At 34.9% G+C, this 19424-nt stretch overlaps 5 protein-coding genes across 5 annotated transcripts; 4 read left to right on the top strand and 1 right to left on the bottom strand.

Annotated features, from left to right (window-relative positions):
* Nucleotides 1-10230: 10230 nt before the first annotated feature.
* On the bottom strand, nucleotides 10231-10466 carry NEUTE1DRAFT_119049 (uncharacterized protein; the record flags this gene model as incomplete). Its single annotated transcript, XM_009858377.1, has 1 exon — nucleotides 10231-10466. A coding segment is annotated over one exon (171 nt), but the record flags the coding sequence as incomplete, so codon positions are not given.
* A 293-nt stretch (nucleotides 10467-10759) lies between these two features.
* On the top strand, nucleotides 10760-11017 carry NEUTE1DRAFT_119048 (uncharacterized protein; the record flags this gene model as incomplete). Its single annotated transcript, XM_009858376.1, has 1 exon — nucleotides 10760-11017. One exon carries the CDS (start codon nucleotides 10847-10849, stop codon nucleotides 11009-11011), a length of 165 nt encoding a protein of 54 aa, XP_009856678.1.
* A 274-nt stretch (nucleotides 11018-11291) lies between these two features.
* Nucleotides 11292-13483, top strand: NEUTE1DRAFT_91986 (uncharacterized protein; the record flags this gene model as incomplete). The annotated part of the gene is made up of 5 exons (XM_009858375.1): nucleotides 11292-11384; nucleotides 11446-11547; nucleotides 11599-11758; nucleotides 11810-12212; nucleotides 12275-13483. The coding sequence occupies 5 exons, from the start codon at nucleotides 11292-11294 to the stop codon at nucleotides 13347-13349; spliced, it is 1833 nt and encodes a 610-aa protein (XP_009856677.1).
* A 2115-nt stretch (nucleotides 13484-15598) lies between these two features.
* Nucleotides 15599-16451, top strand: NEUTE1DRAFT_126449 (uncharacterized protein; the record flags this gene model as incomplete). The annotated part of the gene is made up of 2 exons (XM_009858374.1): nucleotides 15599-15733; nucleotides 16293-16451. 2 exons carry the CDS (start codon nucleotides 15599-15601, stop codon nucleotides 16449-16451), a joined length of 294 nt encoding a protein of 97 aa, XP_009856676.1.
* Nucleotides 16452-16815: 364 nt separating this feature from the next.
* On the top strand, nucleotides 16816-18105 carry NEUTE1DRAFT_142879 (uncharacterized protein; the record flags this gene model as incomplete). Its single annotated transcript, XM_009858373.1, has 3 exons — nucleotides 16816-17122; nucleotides 17263-17720; nucleotides 17800-18105. 3 exons carry the CDS (start codon nucleotides 16816-16818, stop codon nucleotides 18103-18105), a joined length of 1071 nt encoding a protein of 356 aa, XP_009856675.1.
* Between the last annotated feature and the right edge of the window lie 1319 nt (nucleotides 18106-19424).

Below are 19424 nucleotides of genomic sequence, written 5' to 3'. Positions count from 1 at the left end.
CCCCCCCCCCCCCCCCCCCTCCCCCCCCTCCTCTTTATTTTTCTTAAATATCTTATATATTTTATATATTTTTATTTATAGTATATTTATTTAGAACTAATTTAATACAAATCTAAAATTAATTCTTATTATATCTTCTATTACCTTTAACTTATATACTTCTTTTATATTTATTAATAATATTTTACCGGACGTATTAAAAATTAATCCCTAATTTACTCCTATTATTAAGTAGAATAATTCTATTAAAGAAAAGGCCCTTCTTAAATCTATTATAACCGAACCGAATTAATATAAGGTTATTATTGAAAATAATATACTAAAGCTAATCCTAATTTTCTATAACCTAATAAATTTACTTTCTAATTTACAATCGGTTCTAGACCTATCTAAAACTAATACTAAATAAATTTCAATTAATATTAATTTAATAATCCTAAGTTAATAAGGTTGGCCTATACTATATATTATCAAATAGAAAGAATTTTAAATAGGCAATTGAAATTGAACAATTAATTTATATATTAATACTTTCTAAATATTTAAAAATATTAATTAATAGAATTAGTTATATAATAAATATAAAAGCCTTAATACCTAATTTAATTAAAAAACTATACTAAAATATAAATTGAACCTATTTTAGATAAATCCCAAATTTGTCCTATACTAATCCAAAACCTATCTTTTCTCAATTAGAAATCTAATACAAATCTAACAATTTTAATATTATAATAAATAAATAGGGGGTAAAAAGCTTACTAATTTTATTTTTTTTAAATAGAACTCCTTATTACTACTTTATTTTAAATTATATAAGGCTTAAATATTATAAATATTTAAATTTATATATTTAGAATTTATATAAGAATGGAAATTCTTATAAGATTAATAAAGAAGCTATTCAAATCGGATCCTAGATTCGGATAATTAGAAATAATAGTCTAATAGGGAATTAAGTAATATTATAAGATTAATCCTTTTCCTATTATAAACCGGTCTTAAACTAATTTTAAATTTATTTAATATTATTATTATAATTTAATTAATTAATTTTATAAATATATTTTAGTATCTATTAAAAATTAATATAAAACTAGATATTTTATACTTACTAATAATTACCGCCTTACTTAATATAATTTTATTATAAATTATATTTATTATATATCAGTTTTAAACTAATCCTTAATTAATTTTTTAATAAGGTCGTTAGGATAGTCAATTTATTTATTTACTAAAATGTAGTAATTAGAAAAGTAGTATATAAGGCTACTAAAAGTAGGATATCCTTATAAAGTTTTATTCTTTTTGGGTATTAATAAAGCCTATCTTTAATAGGGTAAATATATAATTAAAAGTAGTTTATAAGGAGAATTATAGTAAATAGTCTTTAAATACCTAGCGTTAGAAGCTTTATAATATATATTTATACTGGATTAATATCGGATCGGTCCTAAATTAATTAAAAATTAATTTATATTTAGGTATTAATTAGCTTTAAAGTTAAGGGAATATAATATACTTTATTAATTATAAAGTAGTATAAAATTACTTTATCCTATTAAATTAAAAGTATATTCCTTATATTATTCTTACTTTTTATAATTTTTATTACTACCCTTATCCTCTACCTTCTAAAATACTAAGGAGAATTTATAAGGAGATTTTTTATATTTTTAACCGGATTAAGAATCTGAATATTACTTAGAGTAAATTTATAATAAATCTTAGAACGATCCTAATTTAATTTTAGACCGGTTTGTAATTAATATTATCTTTTATAATTAAATTTATTCGAAATCTATTCTTTTAAAAATATTTTACAAATTAAAATAAATTTACCTTTAATAAATTATACCTAAATTATAATAATATTAAAAGGATATAACTTTTTATTAATAAATATAAAACTATTTATTAATTATTTAGTTCTTTTAGTATTATAATTGTATATTAGTAGTAGGTTAAATATAAATATAATTTAAATTGTATAAATATCTTTAATTTATCCGAGACTAGTCTAATATAAATTTTAGACCGGTCTTTAATCGGTTACTAATATATCTTTAGTATATTTAATACTTCTTTAATAATAGTAAGAATTTTATTATTATTTACTTTTATAAAGATTAAATTGAATATTTTAAAAGAAGTTTAATTAAATCCTTCGAATTAGATATAAATTATAAATATTTTTTAAAGAAGGATAATTGTAAAGTAATTTAGGGTTCTTATATTAAATTTATTTAATAAAATATATATATAAATCTATTTTAAACCGGTTTAAGATCGATCCTAAAAAGACTTTAAACTAATATAAAATATATTTATAATTATTCCCTTTATAAGAATTCTAACTAATTTAAATATTCTATTAATATATTAATATACTTTCTAAATAGTTTTTAATATTTTTTGAAGATAATATAGTTATAAAGTAAATTAGACAGATTTCTATAGAAATAAGTTATATAGTATTACTATTAATTAAAATTATAAAGTTATAATTAATATTATTCTATATTTCTTTTTCGACTAATCTAATACTAATTTTAGATAGGTCTAGTACTAATTTAATATTTATCTAAATTCTAGTAACTACTTTTCTAACTTTAATAAATATAATTATAATCAATTATACTACGTTTAGCGAAATATTTATTTATACTATATATATTTTAAATATAATATATAAAGGTTTATTTAATATAATAAATAATTAGAATAATAAATAATAAATCTCTTAGAGTACTGTATTTATAATAATTATACTTTAATTTACTAATAGTTTATAGGTAAGCCTTTTCTACCCGAAACCTTTCTTAGATCGGTTTTAGATCGGTTTAAAATTAATTTATAATAAAATAAAAACTAATCTAATACTAAATAACGAACGATTTTTAGATTTAGGGATAGGTAAAATATAAAATAGCTCTAACTATTTAAATTAATTTCAATCCAACCTATTCAAAAATGCCCCTTAAATATTAGAATATTATAAGTTCTTATATTAATACTATTAAAATTTTATACTAATAATTATATAATTAGAGTATTCGCTTTATTAATTTAATACTATATATAAATAGGTACTAAACTTATCCTATATTAGCCCTAGACTAATTTTGTACTAATTTCTATTTTATTTAATAACGTTCGGTTAAATATAAGTACTTTACAATATATAGAAATTAAATTAAAGTTTAATATTTATTTTAATTATAGGATATAATCTAAGAGTAAATACTTTATAAGAGGGTTTTAATATTAAAATAATAAATTGAGTATATTAATTAGTTCTAGATTAATTTCCAATTAATCCTATACTAATCCTTTATAGGATAAGAATTAATTCTCTTTAAACAAATAATAGAATTCGGTTATTAATTTTACTATTCCAATATATAATTTAATAGTAGATTCGTTGTAAATACTAACTCCGTTATACTTCTCTTCGAATAATAAATTCTTTTAAAATTTAATTATACTTTCTATACCTTTAATTGGATTAAATTCTTTATTAGTTTAGAATAATTTAGAAGGACAATTTTTAATAGTATTAATATCTTTATTTAAAATTATTTCCAAATAAGTCTAATATTAGTCCTAAATTAATCTATAACTAATCTTAAATTTATAAAAAAAGAGAAAGCGGCTAGAATTTAAAGTAATATAATTTGATTATAAGAATGAAAAGCGCCGGTTTAGAATTTTAGAATTAGAAGCTAAGAAAGTTGAAGTGGAAATTAAAATAATTAAAGTAGAGGCTAGGAAAATTGAAGTTAATATTAAAAAGGCTAAAGTAAATATAGAAATTTGTAAGCTATAGATAAAATTAAAGTAGGATTAGTTTCCGTTTAATTGTAAATAGGTTTAAGATTAGTCTGAAAGTAATTTATAATAGAAAGGATATTTAATAAAATTAAAATAAATATAATAAATAAAATTATAATTACTTAAAAACTATTTATATTATTATATTAAATTAGAAAGCTATTAATTATATTAATCTATTTAAAATATATTATTAATCGGTCCAAGACAAGTCCGGAATTAGTCCGGGGTATCTTTACCTAAAGACTTTATTATAAAAATAATAATTATTATATTAATTAATCCTAGATAGATCCAAGTCTAATTCGGAGTATTTTCCCTATTATCTTTTTATAAAAGAATATTAAATATCTTCCTACCTAATTCTAGATCGGTCTAAGACTAGTCCGAAATATATTACTATTTACCTTCTTATAAAAATAATATTTATTTTTTCGATTAATCCTAGATAGGTCCAAGCTTAGTACGGATTGTCTTCCTCTTTATATTATTCTGTAAATAATAATTATTTTATTAATTAATTTTAGAAAAATCTAAAATTAATTTGGAATATATTACTATTTACGTTTTTATAGAAATATAAAATATTCTTATAATTAATTCTATTTAAATTAGAGAGTATTTTAGAGTATATTACTCTTTACCTTTTTAAAAAGTAATTTATATTTTCTTATTTAGTTTAGGATAAGTTTTAAATTAGTTTAGAATATATTATATTTTACCCTTTTATTTAAAGAATTTCTACCTTTATATAAAAATAATAATTCTTTTAAAAGTAGTACCTTTATAAGTTCCAAATTAATATAGAGTATATTAATTTTAACTTTTATATAAAAATAATAATTTTAAATAAACCCGAGATTAGTATATTACTAATTAATTTAGGATAGGTCTAGAACCTATTCGGAACGTATTAACCCTTACCTTTTTATAAAAATAATAATTATCTTCTCAACTAATTTTAGACAGGTCTAAGATTAGTTTAGGACGTATTACCCTTTACTTATTTTATAAAAATAATAATTATCTTCTTAATTAGTTCTAAATTACTCCGAATTTAATTTAAAATATAATACTCTTTATTTTTATATAAAAATAATAATTATCTTTTTTAACTAGTTATATATAAGATAAAGATTAATATATAGCGTACTACTTTTAACTTTTTTATAAAAGTAATAACTTTAAATAAGTCCGAGATTAATATAAAGTATATTATTTTCTATCTTTTAAATAAGTAATATTTATTTTTATACTTATTATTAATAGAATTATTATAAATTTATACTATATTTCTTTATTAAATTTTATATATTATAAGTATATAATAGATAAAGTAATATATAATTAACTATTTTAAACTATTAAGTAATACTATATAATAAGAATATAAGAAGTTTAATTTTGATTTATATAAATACTTATACTATATAATATTTCTAAACTTTAATATATTTATAATATAAATAATAGAAATATAAGAAATTATTTAATTGTGGAAAATTACCTTTATATAATTGGAATAAGTATTTAAATCCCTATATACATTAAATACTATATTTATACTATAAATTTATCACAAATTGATCTTAAATTAATTTAGTATATATTTTTATAAAAGAATTTACTTAAATTAAATTTATATAAATACTAATTAAATAGATATGATAACGATATCTACAATTTTATATATAATAAATATTTATTATTATATATAAGTTTAATAATTAAGGGGTTATACGTTTAGAAGCTATAAATATAATATACTTTAAGTAATTACTTAAAGATTATTTAGTTTTCAAATATATTCTTTTATATTAGTAATTTAATTATAAATATATAATATTTATTACTACCGTTTATTATAACGTATTTAATTTTAAATTATAATATATTTTTTAAAAATTAAATTATCTTTATATACCTATTTTTATATTTTATATAATAGTTTTCCCTTTATTCCATATTTTCAAAATTATTTAGAAAACAATTTTTAATATTAAAATTTCATTATTAATACATGTTAGAAATTATAATTAGATATAACCCTTTAGTCTAGAACTATTACTTATAATAATTATTATTAATCTAGGTATAGTTTATTATAAATTGGCTATATATAACCTAAATACCCAAGATTAATCCAAAATAAATCCCGAACGTATTTAATCCTCAACCTCTATAATATCGGCTTTAGCTGTTAGAATACTAGTAAGGCGGTCTTTCTTATTTGTATTGAAGGTAAAAAAATCCTAAACCGAATATAATTCCTTACCCTTATCTTCGTTTTCAATTAGGCGTTCGGGAAGCGGGTTTAAATTAATTTTATATTAATTATAAATAGGTTAAGGATAGGTCTAAAACTAATTTTATTTATATTTATTAGTATTTATATAAGTATAACTAATATATTTCTAAACTTTTATTTCGGCGTTTAAAGGCTTATTAAATTAAATTTAAATAAAAGTGCGCTTTATTTATATGTACGAAGGTTAAACGAAATTAATTAGTAATAAATCCGGGATTAATTAAAAATTAATTTAAAGTTAGTTTAAAATTTATAATATATTTATTAGTATAAAGTACGGCCGGCTAAGTAATTTTAACCTTTTTAGCCAGGGAAGGAAATATAATATCCTCCTCTTTATTATCCTCCTCCTCTTTACCCTTATTATTATTTTTATTAATAGCTAAACGCTTTTTAATAAATTCTTTACCCTTCTTCGGACGGAAAGGTAGGGATAAGACCAATCTAAAACTAGTTTTAGAATTATCATTGTCCGTACGGGAAATTCTCGCTATAAAATTACAATAGAAAACTATAGGGAATTAGTTTCAAACTAATTAAAAATTAATCTATAATTAATTATATACTCTTCAAACTCTTATTCTCCTTTAAATTAAGGCCGCTAATACTACTAGCCTTAATAATAACTTTAGTACCTCTAGCTATTATATACTTTATTATATATTTTTTTAAATTTGAAATATTACTCTAATTATACTAAAAATAAAACTGAATTAGTAATATACTAATTTAGAACTAATTTAAAATTAATTGGGAATTAGTCCTACGTACTTTATTAGAGTATATAGTACTACCGGGCTTAGCGAAGTAGTAAAAGACTTCGCTAACTATAAATTAAATTTCGCTATTCTAAATAGGTTGAGGATTAATCCTAAATAAATTATAAATTATTATAAAATTAAATTTACTTTATTAAATAGGAAGGGGAGTAAATTAGCCGGGCGATTTACTAAGGTTTTATAGTCTAAGTATAATTGTTCTTTAGAGTAATTATTAGTTATTTTGTAGATTAGTTCGGAATGTGTCGTAGTTTAATTTTAAATTGGTTGAGAATTGGTCCTGTAGTTAAGAATCAGTATATAAAAAAAAAAAAAAATTTTTTAAAATTATAAAAATTTCCAAAAAAAATCTGAAAAGAATCTGATAAATATCTCATACGTACTACTAATAGATTTAAAGTTAGTTAAAAGAAGAAAGAAGGAGGAAGTTTAGAATTAGAAATAGAGATTTATATAAGGTAGATTCTACTAAAAGTAGTAAAAAAAATTAGATTATATAAGTAAAAGCGGTGAGAGTAATTTGAATTACGTCACCTATTATATAGTACGTTATTTGACTTTTAATAAAGTATATAAATATAATAATAATAAAAATAAAGTTTTTTTTTGCAATCCATTTTAAAATAAATTAAAGGATTAATAGAGGATTAATTAAAGATTAATCTACAAAGATTTAGCTTAATTAGTTACTTGCTTTTCTATATTATATTTATTATATGTCTTCTGTATATATTATATACTAATTATTTTCATTTATACTATTTAAATAATTATATTTTATAATATATAAATTATTAACTTTCAATATATTTATGTTATATTATATATTTCTATCCTATTTATATTACTTATTCAAAATATAGAAATCTCTTCTTATACTACTATCAATTTATTAATTATAAAAGACTTTTCATTCTTTTAAAAGATTGTATTTTATTAGTTAATTAAAATTAAACCTTTTGTTTTACTTTTATATATTAATATAGTTAGTTTACTATAATACTTCTATTAATAATTCTTTATAATTAAATAATATTATAATCTACAAAGTTTTTTTTATTCTACAGTCGAATGTAATAAATAAATATAATAATATTTATACTTCCAACTTATTTGTAAATATATATACGAGTTTAATTATTATTATTTTATAAACCCAAATTGACTTAATATATATAAACTTAATATTACTTATCAAATCTCTTATAAAAATTTAAATTAAGTCTCTCAATTTTAATTTATTAATATTCTTTATATTCTAATAATATATAATTCCTTTTAATTCTCCCTAAGTACGAAGTTTCTAATATAATATAACCTTTTTATATAAATTCTAATTTACTTGTCTAAAATTAAATTCATCCAATATTAATCTTTATTAATTTATATATATTATTATTAATACTATAACGCTTTTAACTATAAACTAGTCTTAGATTTATTTATAATTATTTTGAATATCTTATTTAAGTGAGTTCTGTTTCTTATCCTAGAATTTATACTTATTTATTTATTCTTTTCTTTACTTATAATCTACGTAGTTATTTTTTACTTACTTAATATATTTAATAATACGAAAACGATATATATTTTTTAAATAAAATATATAATACAATTAGTTTTTATATTTTATAAATATAATTCTTTTTCTTGTTAAGTATAATGTAAAGATTTAATATTATATAAAAGTACTTAAACCTGAAATTTCTTAACTTTTTTATATTAAACTTATATATCGAATTTCGCTTTTTATAATTCAAAAGAATAAGGAACTTAATAGTATAATAATTAAAATATTAAGCCAATTCTATATATCATTATAATTTATAGTATATTAAATTTAGTATATTACTCTTATTAATCTTAAAAAGTATAATAATATTAATTATTTCTTTATATTCTAACTTAATATATAAATCAGGTTTTTATTTTAATATTTTTATTAAAACTATAAATTAAATATTTTATATAGTAAATATTTATTATATTGACCTTCAATCTATATTTCTTCTTATTTAATAATATAGTATCTTAATTTGTATAATAAACTTTAAATTATATTCAGTAGATTATATATTTTAGATTTCAATATATATATTTAAATTTTATTATATTAGTTAACTTCAAATTTGTATTTTTTAATCTATTTACTATATATATTATATAAATAATATTCTTATATCTATAAAATATAAGTTATCCTTATAATAAATTACTATTTTACAATTAATATAACTAAAATATAATAAAAAAACTTACCTAGGAGATTTTATAATTAATATATAGTTAATAAAAACCAAAAGTAAAACTAAATATTTATTTGTTAATACTTTTACTATATATGAAACTTTATAGAATTTACTATTTATACAAATATAGTATATAGGCCTCATTTTCTTAAAACTTTAATATAATAAATTTAGGAACTAGTGTGGGACTAATCCGTAACTAGTCCCAGACTAGTCCGGGATACGTTTGTATATTACGGCCTAGTATAGTAAGTCATAGTCTTATTTCACAGTATAGTAAATTATTTACTATTTTGAAGATTAATTTAGGATCAGTCTGGGATAGGTTCTCATTGTACGGTATACTCAATAATAATAAGAGGATGGGTTTAGTATAATTATTAAGGAATCCGGTATCGGCTCAGTTCTGCTTACGGTATAGGGCAAATGTCTTGGTATAGTCTTGGCGCTCCGTGTGTGATCCGAGGTTAGACCCATGTGTGAGGTGATCTGGGTGCTCGAGTCGAGTGGACGCTGCCCTGGAAGGGTGGAAGCCCGCACCGAACCTCCCACTGGCGGGGACTCTTCCCGCTGCCAGCAGCCTGAACCTCCATCTCTTTCACCTCTTTGGGCTGCCGGCTCTCTCCGCTTGGCTGCCCGTGAGGTTACAGCGAATCCAGCTTCTTGTCTTAAGCGCAGGCGGCGTTTCTCCCCTCACAAACCCTCAAAAGTGCACCAAAGCCCCGGCCAGATCGTACAGTAGCCGAGTACCTATTCCATTCCGTCCAGTCTTCTCACTGGCTGCCCGTCCCATTACTCTCCCACCTGAACGACATGGAACCCAGCAAGACTCGGCGCTGAGTGGAAGAGAAAGAACTGGGCCGGCTTGATCTATCATTACGTAGATTTTGTTTATTTTTTTTCCCTCTGGCAACCATTCTGTCGGCTCTTTGTTTCTACCATTCGTTTCATCTCTGTGGTTTGTTTCGTTGTTTCTTCCTTTTCCAGAAGCACCATCTTCGCCCATCGTCGCCCAGTCCTTCAGTTGGAACTTAGATTGCGATCCGCGAGTCGCAAACCTAGCACAGCACCTCGGCCGCCTTGAAAGACCCAAAGAGTACCTATTTCCAAAAACAGATCGAACCGAGCCTCCATCTTCGGTGCCAGCATCGCCGGTACCCGACTTGCAAACAAGCCTCCAAGGTCGCATCTTCTGGTCGGCCCGTGGCTGGATTGTCCTTGGACCCATTCCTGAGCCGCACAAGGTTGAAAGAGCTTGAAAACAATTGTTCCCTTCAAGTACGCCTGCCTCCAGACTGCCTCAAGGGATCAATATCCATCACCAACTTGCACACCACATATATCAGCTTGACCTTGAGCTTCAAGTGCTGAGCTTCCTTCTTGTCCACGAGCAGCTCGAACCGCCGCGCATTCCATCGACCTGATAGCAACAGCCAATAGACGGCGACAGCATATCCTGTATCACCGCTTAGGACGCAGCTGCACAGTGTGGTCTATCCTCACGAGATTTTTGGCCGCACCGAGTGTGTTGTCAACGACGACTGGAGCTCACACAGGCCTACACGACTCCTCTGGTAGCTCCCGTTGGACGTTCTCGGAAGGCCAGCGCGAACCTTGTGTTGAGGGCTCCTCTGGCTTGCAGTGCGGATTAGCCATTGCGACCATACTCAGCAATGGCTCTTGAGGCACCCTTGAGATCATCGACTGGAAGTTTTCAATCCATCTACTCCCCATACACAGAGATGTCACTCTCGGCGGGTCCAGATTCCCCGCTGCCTGCTCAGTATATGGCGTACGACTCCCTCTCTATCGATTTCCAGCCCAGTCATACTAACTGACTCTTTCAACTTCAGCTCCTCCTCGGCCTCCGATTCTCAGTCACTACGCCCTACTTCCTACATCAGACCCAACTCGGCACATCTACTCCTAAGTCCAACTAGCGACATTGTTGGCCCATCTCCGGTGACATCAAATGGTACCGAGACCACAGAGATCGAAGACGACGAGGCAGAAGAACATGCTGGGCAAGGGCAAGGGCAGCATGGTCATCAGTCGGTTAGTCCAGCCTCCTGGCGTGATATTGAGCCCAATCTCCGATGCTGACGAAAGAAGCTTATGATGCTACGGACGAATCTACCGGACCACATACGGAAACCCATGGGTGATGAGGTTGTCTCTGTGATACATGCGCCACCAAGCTTCGAGAATTGGGTACGTTTGCACGCACACATTAACATGGATAGAATGTAATGTTGACTCGAATTGGGGACAGAAATCCAATGATAGTTATTCCAGATCAAGCCTCTCGAGATCTATCAGCGCTGCCAGCGCGGAAAGTAGCACTATTAGTCCTCCGGCCAGCGAAGCCTCGGCAGTATGCATAATGCCTGCTTTAGTAATGGAAATATTGCTAATCAAAACCTAGGCACAATCCCCCCCGACTCGCTCCCTCCCGATTGTCAACACGAACGTGAAGCCGGTAGCATTTGGCTTGGATGCACCGACACCCCAGGCTCAGAAGTTGGAAGATGTCTTTGCAAACGAGACTTCCAGATTAAGATCTAGCACAGCGAGTAGCTTAGAACGTGAGTATACACATTTCACTTGCTCAGAAGCACCCGGCTGATTATTTACAGTCATACCAGAAAGCCACGAAGGGGATGAGCGATACGAAGATGCCGATGATTTCCTCACTGCCGAAACCACACCGAGCGAACAGACGGAGATTCAGGCCCTTTCAGCAGCTCTAGAAGAGTGCTGGACACTTTGCAATACTCTTGCGAACCTCAGTTCCATACACCGTGAACGTGTATTCAACAGCTCTGGTACCCCGGACGCTCATGAGAAAGCGTGGAAGAGCTGTTGGAAACTCTGCAAAAGACTTTATCAGAGCAGAAATGATTATCCCGAGTCTCACAACATTGCCCGGACTAACCTAGATCTTTGCCGCGACTTTTGCCAGTCATTGTTCGATGTGCGACAAAAGCAAGACGAGGTGGCTGACTCAATATTAAGAGTAAGCTTTGAGTTAAATAACCAGTAAGGAAATCTTGTCTTATCATGCTCATTACAGTTGCTAACACGTTACACAGTCTGTATAGCGCTCAAGACACTCGAAGCCTTCCCGAGGCGTTTAGGGAGAGGACCTTGGACTTTTACATCACATTATGTCACCGACTCATGAAGCAACGAAACGATTCCCCCGAAGAGACGGACCTGCTTCTTCGAGCTTGCTGGGCGTTGGCGGAGATGTTGTTTAGCCTTCGGCAAAACCGTCGTGACGGAAAAGCCCCTGATGCAGAGCTTTTAGGATCCGCAGTCCAGGCGTGCTGGGAGTTGTGCGATATCTTCCGGGAGGGTTGGACGCAGATCCGACCTGATCGAGGAACACCCCGACCGAGCCACATCAACTTCTTCTCCCCTGGAAGCTATGGGCTACAAAACCTCTCATCCAACCACCAGTCCGATTCCCGATCTAATGCCGGCAGCCGCGCCTCAATCCGCTCGAAACGTGAAAGCCTCCGGAGCCTCAGCGACCTTACAGATCGACCACGGCAAAAGGCAATTATACCCGAAACCCCAGTCACCGAGTTTGAAGACACACCAGTCTCGCCAGATGCCAGCCCCCAGATGCCTAACATCATGGTACTCGGGCCATCGAACGACCGCAGCGACTCGCGTGGGGGGCGCTGGTCGAGCAGTGCCTCGAATCTTTCGGGATATAGTCAGAGCAGTCAACACACTTCTAGCACCGCCACCACTGCTACTGCCACCATTGACGACATGAACATCACCCGCATCAAAGTTCTGATAGTCAAAGCTGCCATGAACATCGGTTTCAGTCGGGAAACTGCGGCAGTGGACGGTAAAGGCGGTTCTGCGGCCTTGCAAACATTTGTCAAAAGCTTGCCTATGGGATCTTTCGGCTCGTTACCGATGCATGCCACGTTATTGCAAAACTACAAGAATCTGGTGCTGACCGATTCCGCATTCCGATCCTCCGCTAGTCTTCCGCCTCGAGGGAAGCGCATCAGCGCCATCGAAATTGCGAAGAGTGTCAACTGGATGACGATGAGATCTGGACAATACGGGTTTTTAAAAGATCTCTTTAGGCTTGTGTTTGGCTTTCAGATTGAGGATGCTGACAGCAGAAAGAATGCGTCTGTTACGGTTTGAAAGCTGCTTTAACTAGTTACTGGAACTGAAGAACCTGGGCACGATGCGGTAGATCCTCGCCGATACACTTCGACCTTCTCGCATATTCGCCTCAATATCGAGCACAGTTGGGTGGTCTTGGAGGCCTTTGCAGATATAAACCGCTTCAATTACAAGCAGGCGGGATACAGACAATACCCAACCTACGATTTCAGCAACCAACTCGTCCCTTTGCCGTGTTGGCATCAAGGGTCACGGCCATGGTCGAACGTGTCAAGGCACTAGCCCACTTCTCAACATAAAACCGCCTCTGGCTCACATCAATAGCCCACATAACGGGCAGAATAGATGGATTTGTCGTCTACTTGGAAGCAAGCTACCTCCTTCGTAGACCTATCTACAACACAACAACATGGCCTTGGACATCAACTATGTGAGCGTCCAACATTCCTCGATTGGCCATTTAGCGAACCAACACGGTTTTCATATCGAGGATGAACTGCCATTCTGTACTTTTTCTCTTGGAAAGAAATCCTTAATTTTGAACATGTCTGTCACTGTTTACTACCTTGACTCTGGAAATCCTGGTGTCAGGCGCTTGGTGGCTGTTCCTTTGTGAAACTGTAGCCTTGATTTATAACCGGAATGATTCGGACGTTATATACCCATACCTCCTTGACTTGTTGGGGGAGGAGGTGGAACAAAGGGCGGGTGCATCGGGGCGTGATCTTGGATTTTGTGGCCTTAAACAACATCACCAAAGCTGGCCAGTGATGTTTCGCTTGTATCTTGATTTTGATGAAACATTGTTCGCCGCCATATGCTCAGTTCCACGTCAATAATGTTGGTTTACTCATTGCCTGTGCGTCCGTATTGTTGAAATGTCACACGCATTTGGAGATTAGAGAATAATTGATGTTCATGGATGTTAAGGAGAACCGACGGAGGGAAGTACAAGTGAAGTTCAACATCTGCTCCTTTCATATGAAGCGAGTGTCAGAGGTATGTATGGTCGTAGTTAAAGATGACATGCAATCTGAGATCAGCACAGCACACCACGACATGCATGAAAGGCCATGACAACGATAGTGGACAGATACGCTGCCGAATTCAGGTAGAAAGATACGATAAAAACCATATCGGCTTTATGAGTTGACCATTTAGGTCACTTCAGGCACCCTCCATCTGTTGACGGTGAGGAGGAAAGGAAGGTAGGATGATCGGTGGCTTTGGGCCCGTTTTCCAAACCTCAAGCACATCTCCTGTCCGTTACACCGAATATAGATACGAATGGCATAAGTTTGCGTCCGCTTCGGCATCGACCGCGTTTTGCTACGACGATAACGCGGGTCTCTGTGCCGCTGAGTGGTGAGCCCACAGCAATTTGACACCAACCGTCAGAACGCAGGCCACCCATACTCGCTTATTACGAACAAAAAACCATTGCGGGGGCTGAGATACCTGGCCTCACGCAGCTGTGCTCAAAGAAAGGCGCGACCAGCATACGATGAACTGCAAGCTGCCAGAATGACAAATAAGCCCTCGGCACGCAGGGCGCAGACGATTACAACGACCGCAACATCGTTAGAAAGCAAATACAAAACGGCAGGATTTGAGTCCGCACAGCTCAAAGGGTCGTGTATCTTCTACGAGGACATGGGATATGGTTCAGCTGATCGAAAGAGCAACAGACGGGCGACTGACTTGCGACAGGCTTGCGAACCACTTCCGCCATTAGAGCTCGAAGAGCCAGAGGACAGCTGGTTGACAAGCAGCATCGACACACCAACAGGCGCTTCTCAACCCGAAAGCACGGCCTACGGGAGACAAACGTCATGACGGGGTTCCGGATGACAGTTTCCGAGTGGGGTAATAGTTGTGAATGGAAGCAGAACGGGGGGTCAGCAATGTTGTTTTGTTGACGAAGCTATCGACGGAGCTCGTGAAGCAGACTTGAGTGGACCCCGTAGTACCCAGGCCGATGTCGAGGTGTTGTGCATGATTCCCTTCGTTGTTTGGTTGTAGGGCGCTATGAGTAGATGACGAAGGTGTATATCGCTTCAACGTAGGAGAAGGGTGACAAGTAACAAACTAGTTCTTCCTCGCATCCTGAGCTCGCAGCCCAAGTTTGCAATGAAAGGGGTGGTGAAACCTCGTCCTCAACAGAGTAATCGGAATCGAATTGTGCAGTCCATCCTCCCCTCGAAAGGGGAGTAACGGGCATGCACGCTGCGTATTGCACTCAAGTGATTTCATTCACAAGCTTCGTAATGGCCCTCCCAGAGGAAACGCTGAAACTCTCCCCGATCGCAAGCGACCAGAGGAGCTCAGCGCCCTGCTTTTCTGATGCCAATTACAGACGCGAGGATCACGCGCAGACCGTTGCCGGCAGAGCCAAACACCAGGTGGACCTGATGATTATGGGCTGAAGGTGAAGCGATTTCTCCGAATTTCTCATATGCCTGGTAGAAAGTGTTTTCCCGAAGGAAAAAGGTGTGAAAGACACGCTTGCGCGAGTCTCTCCGTTCGTAGCATAGAAACGCAGCGTTGAAGAGGACGAGGCTTCACGAGGAGAGGAAAAAAGGGAAAAAGAGAGGAAAGTGGAACAGTCCCAGAAAATTGTTTGGGGTTATAAGAGAAAAAGAATTGAGGCTCTGTGCCGTTGGAGGCTCGTCCAATGAGATGTACGCTTTGTCCCAAAGGTCCACCCAGAATTGCGGATGCTGAGCAAGCGGGCAGCTGCTGCCGCCTGGGGCTTGGCGCACTGATAACTTTATCGAGTTGATGGCGGATGGATGACCCTTGCCATCCATGGAGTCCTGCGTCAAGCACTTGGCGGGACTGTCTCCACCGATCTAAGAATCCTTGTCTGAACTTAGTGCCACTCGCGTCGTTCACTTGAGAAACCGGGACATGAAGAGGACCCAGAACAAAGAGGCACCAGCAACGTCGGGTTCCTTAAAGAAAAGCGAAACATCATGGGTGTGGGGGCCACCGCCTGCGACCCTGGTCCTATCACGGCCTCACCCGTCGTTTTCACAGGTTCCGGGGCATGTTGCCCCTAGAGGGAACAACGTTCACAGGGTGACAGGGACCGGCCAGACCGTCCCCCGGTTTTTGTGATGACCTCTCACGTTCCCAAATTCCCCAGGTTTGCCGCGCTAGAACGGGGAAAGGCGAGTGGGAAAAAAAAAAAAAAAAAAAAAGCTGACATGGTGAGACACTTTTTGGGTAGGGGTACCTAGGCGTATGTTTGATAGCATGAAGATACAACCCAAACGATCTATTCACATCTTTGTCCGTCGTCCTTAAACATTTTATCTTATCTCTTTCTTGCTTCTTCACTTTCATCGACTTCGTTTCCTTCTTCGCCGTGTCTCTCTCCTATCTCAGTCTCTCGCTTTATCCACCTCCTACACTACAGTACCTACCGCCCTGTCCTCTCTTGGCCTTTCCTTCCCGAGCCGAACGAATCAACAACTTGAAGATGACGGTATCCCCAACACCCGAGGAGCTCCCTCATCTCTGGCAGAAGCCAGCCTACGCCACGCTCCTCGATGTTCTTCAGCGTCTCCGTCAAGAGCCTCGTATCTGGGGGCTCAAGGAGTCTCGGGAAGAAATTCTCAAGGCGCAAGCGGCTAGCATGGCCGAGATGGCCTTCAACCGGCAAGAGATCATCTCGTTCCTCTCATCCATTATCAAGAGCGGCTTGCCATGGCTCGACAGCGACGAACAGCGGGAGGACATCTGGGAGGAGGCTAGTAGGCGGTTGTCGGAGAGGTGTGGTCGGACAGGTATGTGCAAAGAGTTCGTAGAGGGAGAGGGGACTTTGGGTCGTCCCAGAAGGGGTGGATATGAAAGGTCTCATGAAGCGATTGGATGGTGTGAATGAACGGTAGTATTGATGATTTATGGGGTTTTCCGCATCTTGTAGCAATGGGCGAAATCATACGCCGATGGCCCTTCCGGGATGAGAAGAATGTGTCGTCTGAAAGCGGCAGCGACTTCGACCTAGCCATTCGCGAGCCTCCCCTGACTGGCGATTCCCTCGGTCTCAAAACCTGGGGATCATCGTACGTTCTCGCCCAGCTTCTCCCGCAATTTTCGGCTGGTCCCTTGGCGCACCTCTTCCTAGGAGACGAGCCTCTTGACGTACTGGAGCTCGGGTCTGGCACCGGCCTTCTGGGTATAGCGGCCGCCTGTCTCTGGAAGGCCGACGTGACCCTGACCGACCTACCCAATATCATCCCCAACCTCTCGCACAATGCTGAGCTCAACCGGGAAACAGTGGAAGCGCGCGGGGGAAGAGTCGAGGCGGCTGCGTTGACCTGGGGCAGCGATGACTATGAGGAGGAAACTCATCCGCGCTTTAGGGAGTTAAACCGCTACAAGGTCAGTTTGACGTTCATTTATGAATATGACAGCAATGTGTTGTCAGTTTAAGAAAGCCGTTACTGACTTCGTCCAACAGCTCATCATTGTAGCGGATCCCCTCTACGATGACCATCACCCGGAACTCCTCTCCTCCGCCATCAATGAACAGCTCTCCCTTGAGAGTGACGCCAGATTATTGGTCATGGTGCCCCAGAGAGACGAGACCACGAAGGGCTTGACCAAGTCTCTCCGTTGCAAACTGGAACAAGCAAGCAGTCCCCTGACGTTAGTCGAGGATGCTATCGCTTCTGGTGAGGACGATTGGGGCGAGGGAGACACGGATGAGACTGATCGTGTTGGGTTTTGGTGGGGGGTTTATCGGCGAGAGAAGCCTTCTTGGTAACCATCGGCTGCATGCTATAGTTGAGGGAGCGGCGCGGATTGAGAAAGCTGACACCGCTGTGGGTGGTTCTTCATCGGTTATAAAGCTTAGAACAAGACCTAATAATCATATAGATACTAGATATATGTAGATAGACTGCTTATAGACTCAAATGTTAGTGTTGAGAGGCTTTTTTCAATGGACAATATCACTTTCAACATGCAAGCACACAAGGAAAGACAGCATCGCAATGAACGAGATGACATGGATTTGCCCGATCCATGTAGATGTCCTTATGATAATGATGACAAACAACTACCTGACCGCTTGACAAACCATTGAACAATTTGATCTCGAATTAGACCGTTGTTCATCACCCGAACAAGCCAACGCTGCTTATATTCCATGTACGTAGTAGAACCAGGGTAACACAGTCTATACCCCCTCTTTCCAAACCCAATCTCAATCTCTTCTTTCCCCATCTTGAATCACGCCCAAGATCAGATCGTAGCATCCTCTCTCCAATATTTTTCACACACTCGCACTATACTTCCTCCCGTCAGAAATCCGTCACCACCATAACGTGAACTTCGTACCCCGTGGCCTGTCTCCTATGCACACAATACCGCTAAAGTGAAGCTGCAAGGAAAAGCAGGCTCAAGTGTCTGGATATCCGCGCAACCTAAAGTATTTTCAATAGTGATAACCCTTTGCGGGAAATCATCAGCACGCTTCAAACTCGAACAGACAAGATCATTCGGCCGCCATACCCACTGACACTGTTGTGCTTTGAGAACAATACAGGGCTGTTTCAGTTCTTTCCCATCAACAGCTGTTTTGTCCCGTTTCACTATCGGAAGCTCCGGCCAGGTGAACAAGAGACAACGCACCGAGCTAAACGAGGCATAACCTTGCCTGTCTTGGCCGAGTCACGGGGAGAGGAGGAAGGGTGCTGCAGAGGAATGTGCAACCGTAACGGCGCCTTCTCCAGTGCGTAGTCGGTCTGTTGCTCGCCACACCTTACCATGGAATGAAATTGAAATCTCATTCAGCCAGCCATGCGACGGCATCGCTAGCCGGCTGAGGCCTCTAACCCCGACACTGGTAGCTTTCGATCAAGAGAACTTGTCTGACTATCTATATTCTTCTTTTCGACGGGCATGGTGGGGTTGAGCTTCAGTTAGCAAATGACCTGCGTGATCGCCAATAATGACATTGATTTCTGCCAACTTCATCCACATGCAAGGTTCAACGAGCTGTTCAAACTGCGAAGAAGACGAGGAAGAGAACGATAGAAGAAGGTGGAGACAATAGCCAGATCGGGTGGTGGTTGGGTTCCC

The sequence above is a fragment of the Neurospora tetrasperma genome, assembly GCF_000213175.1.
Source record: "Neurospora tetrasperma FGSC 2508 unplaced genomic scaffold NEUTE1scaffold_81, whole genome shotgun sequence".
In the NCBI taxonomy this organism is placed as follows: domain Eukaryota; kingdom Fungi; phylum Ascomycota; class Sordariomycetes; order Sordariales; family Sordariaceae; genus Neurospora; species Neurospora tetrasperma.
Note: the sequence above shows the minus strand (reverse complement) of the source record. Positions and strands in the feature narration are given on the sequence as shown.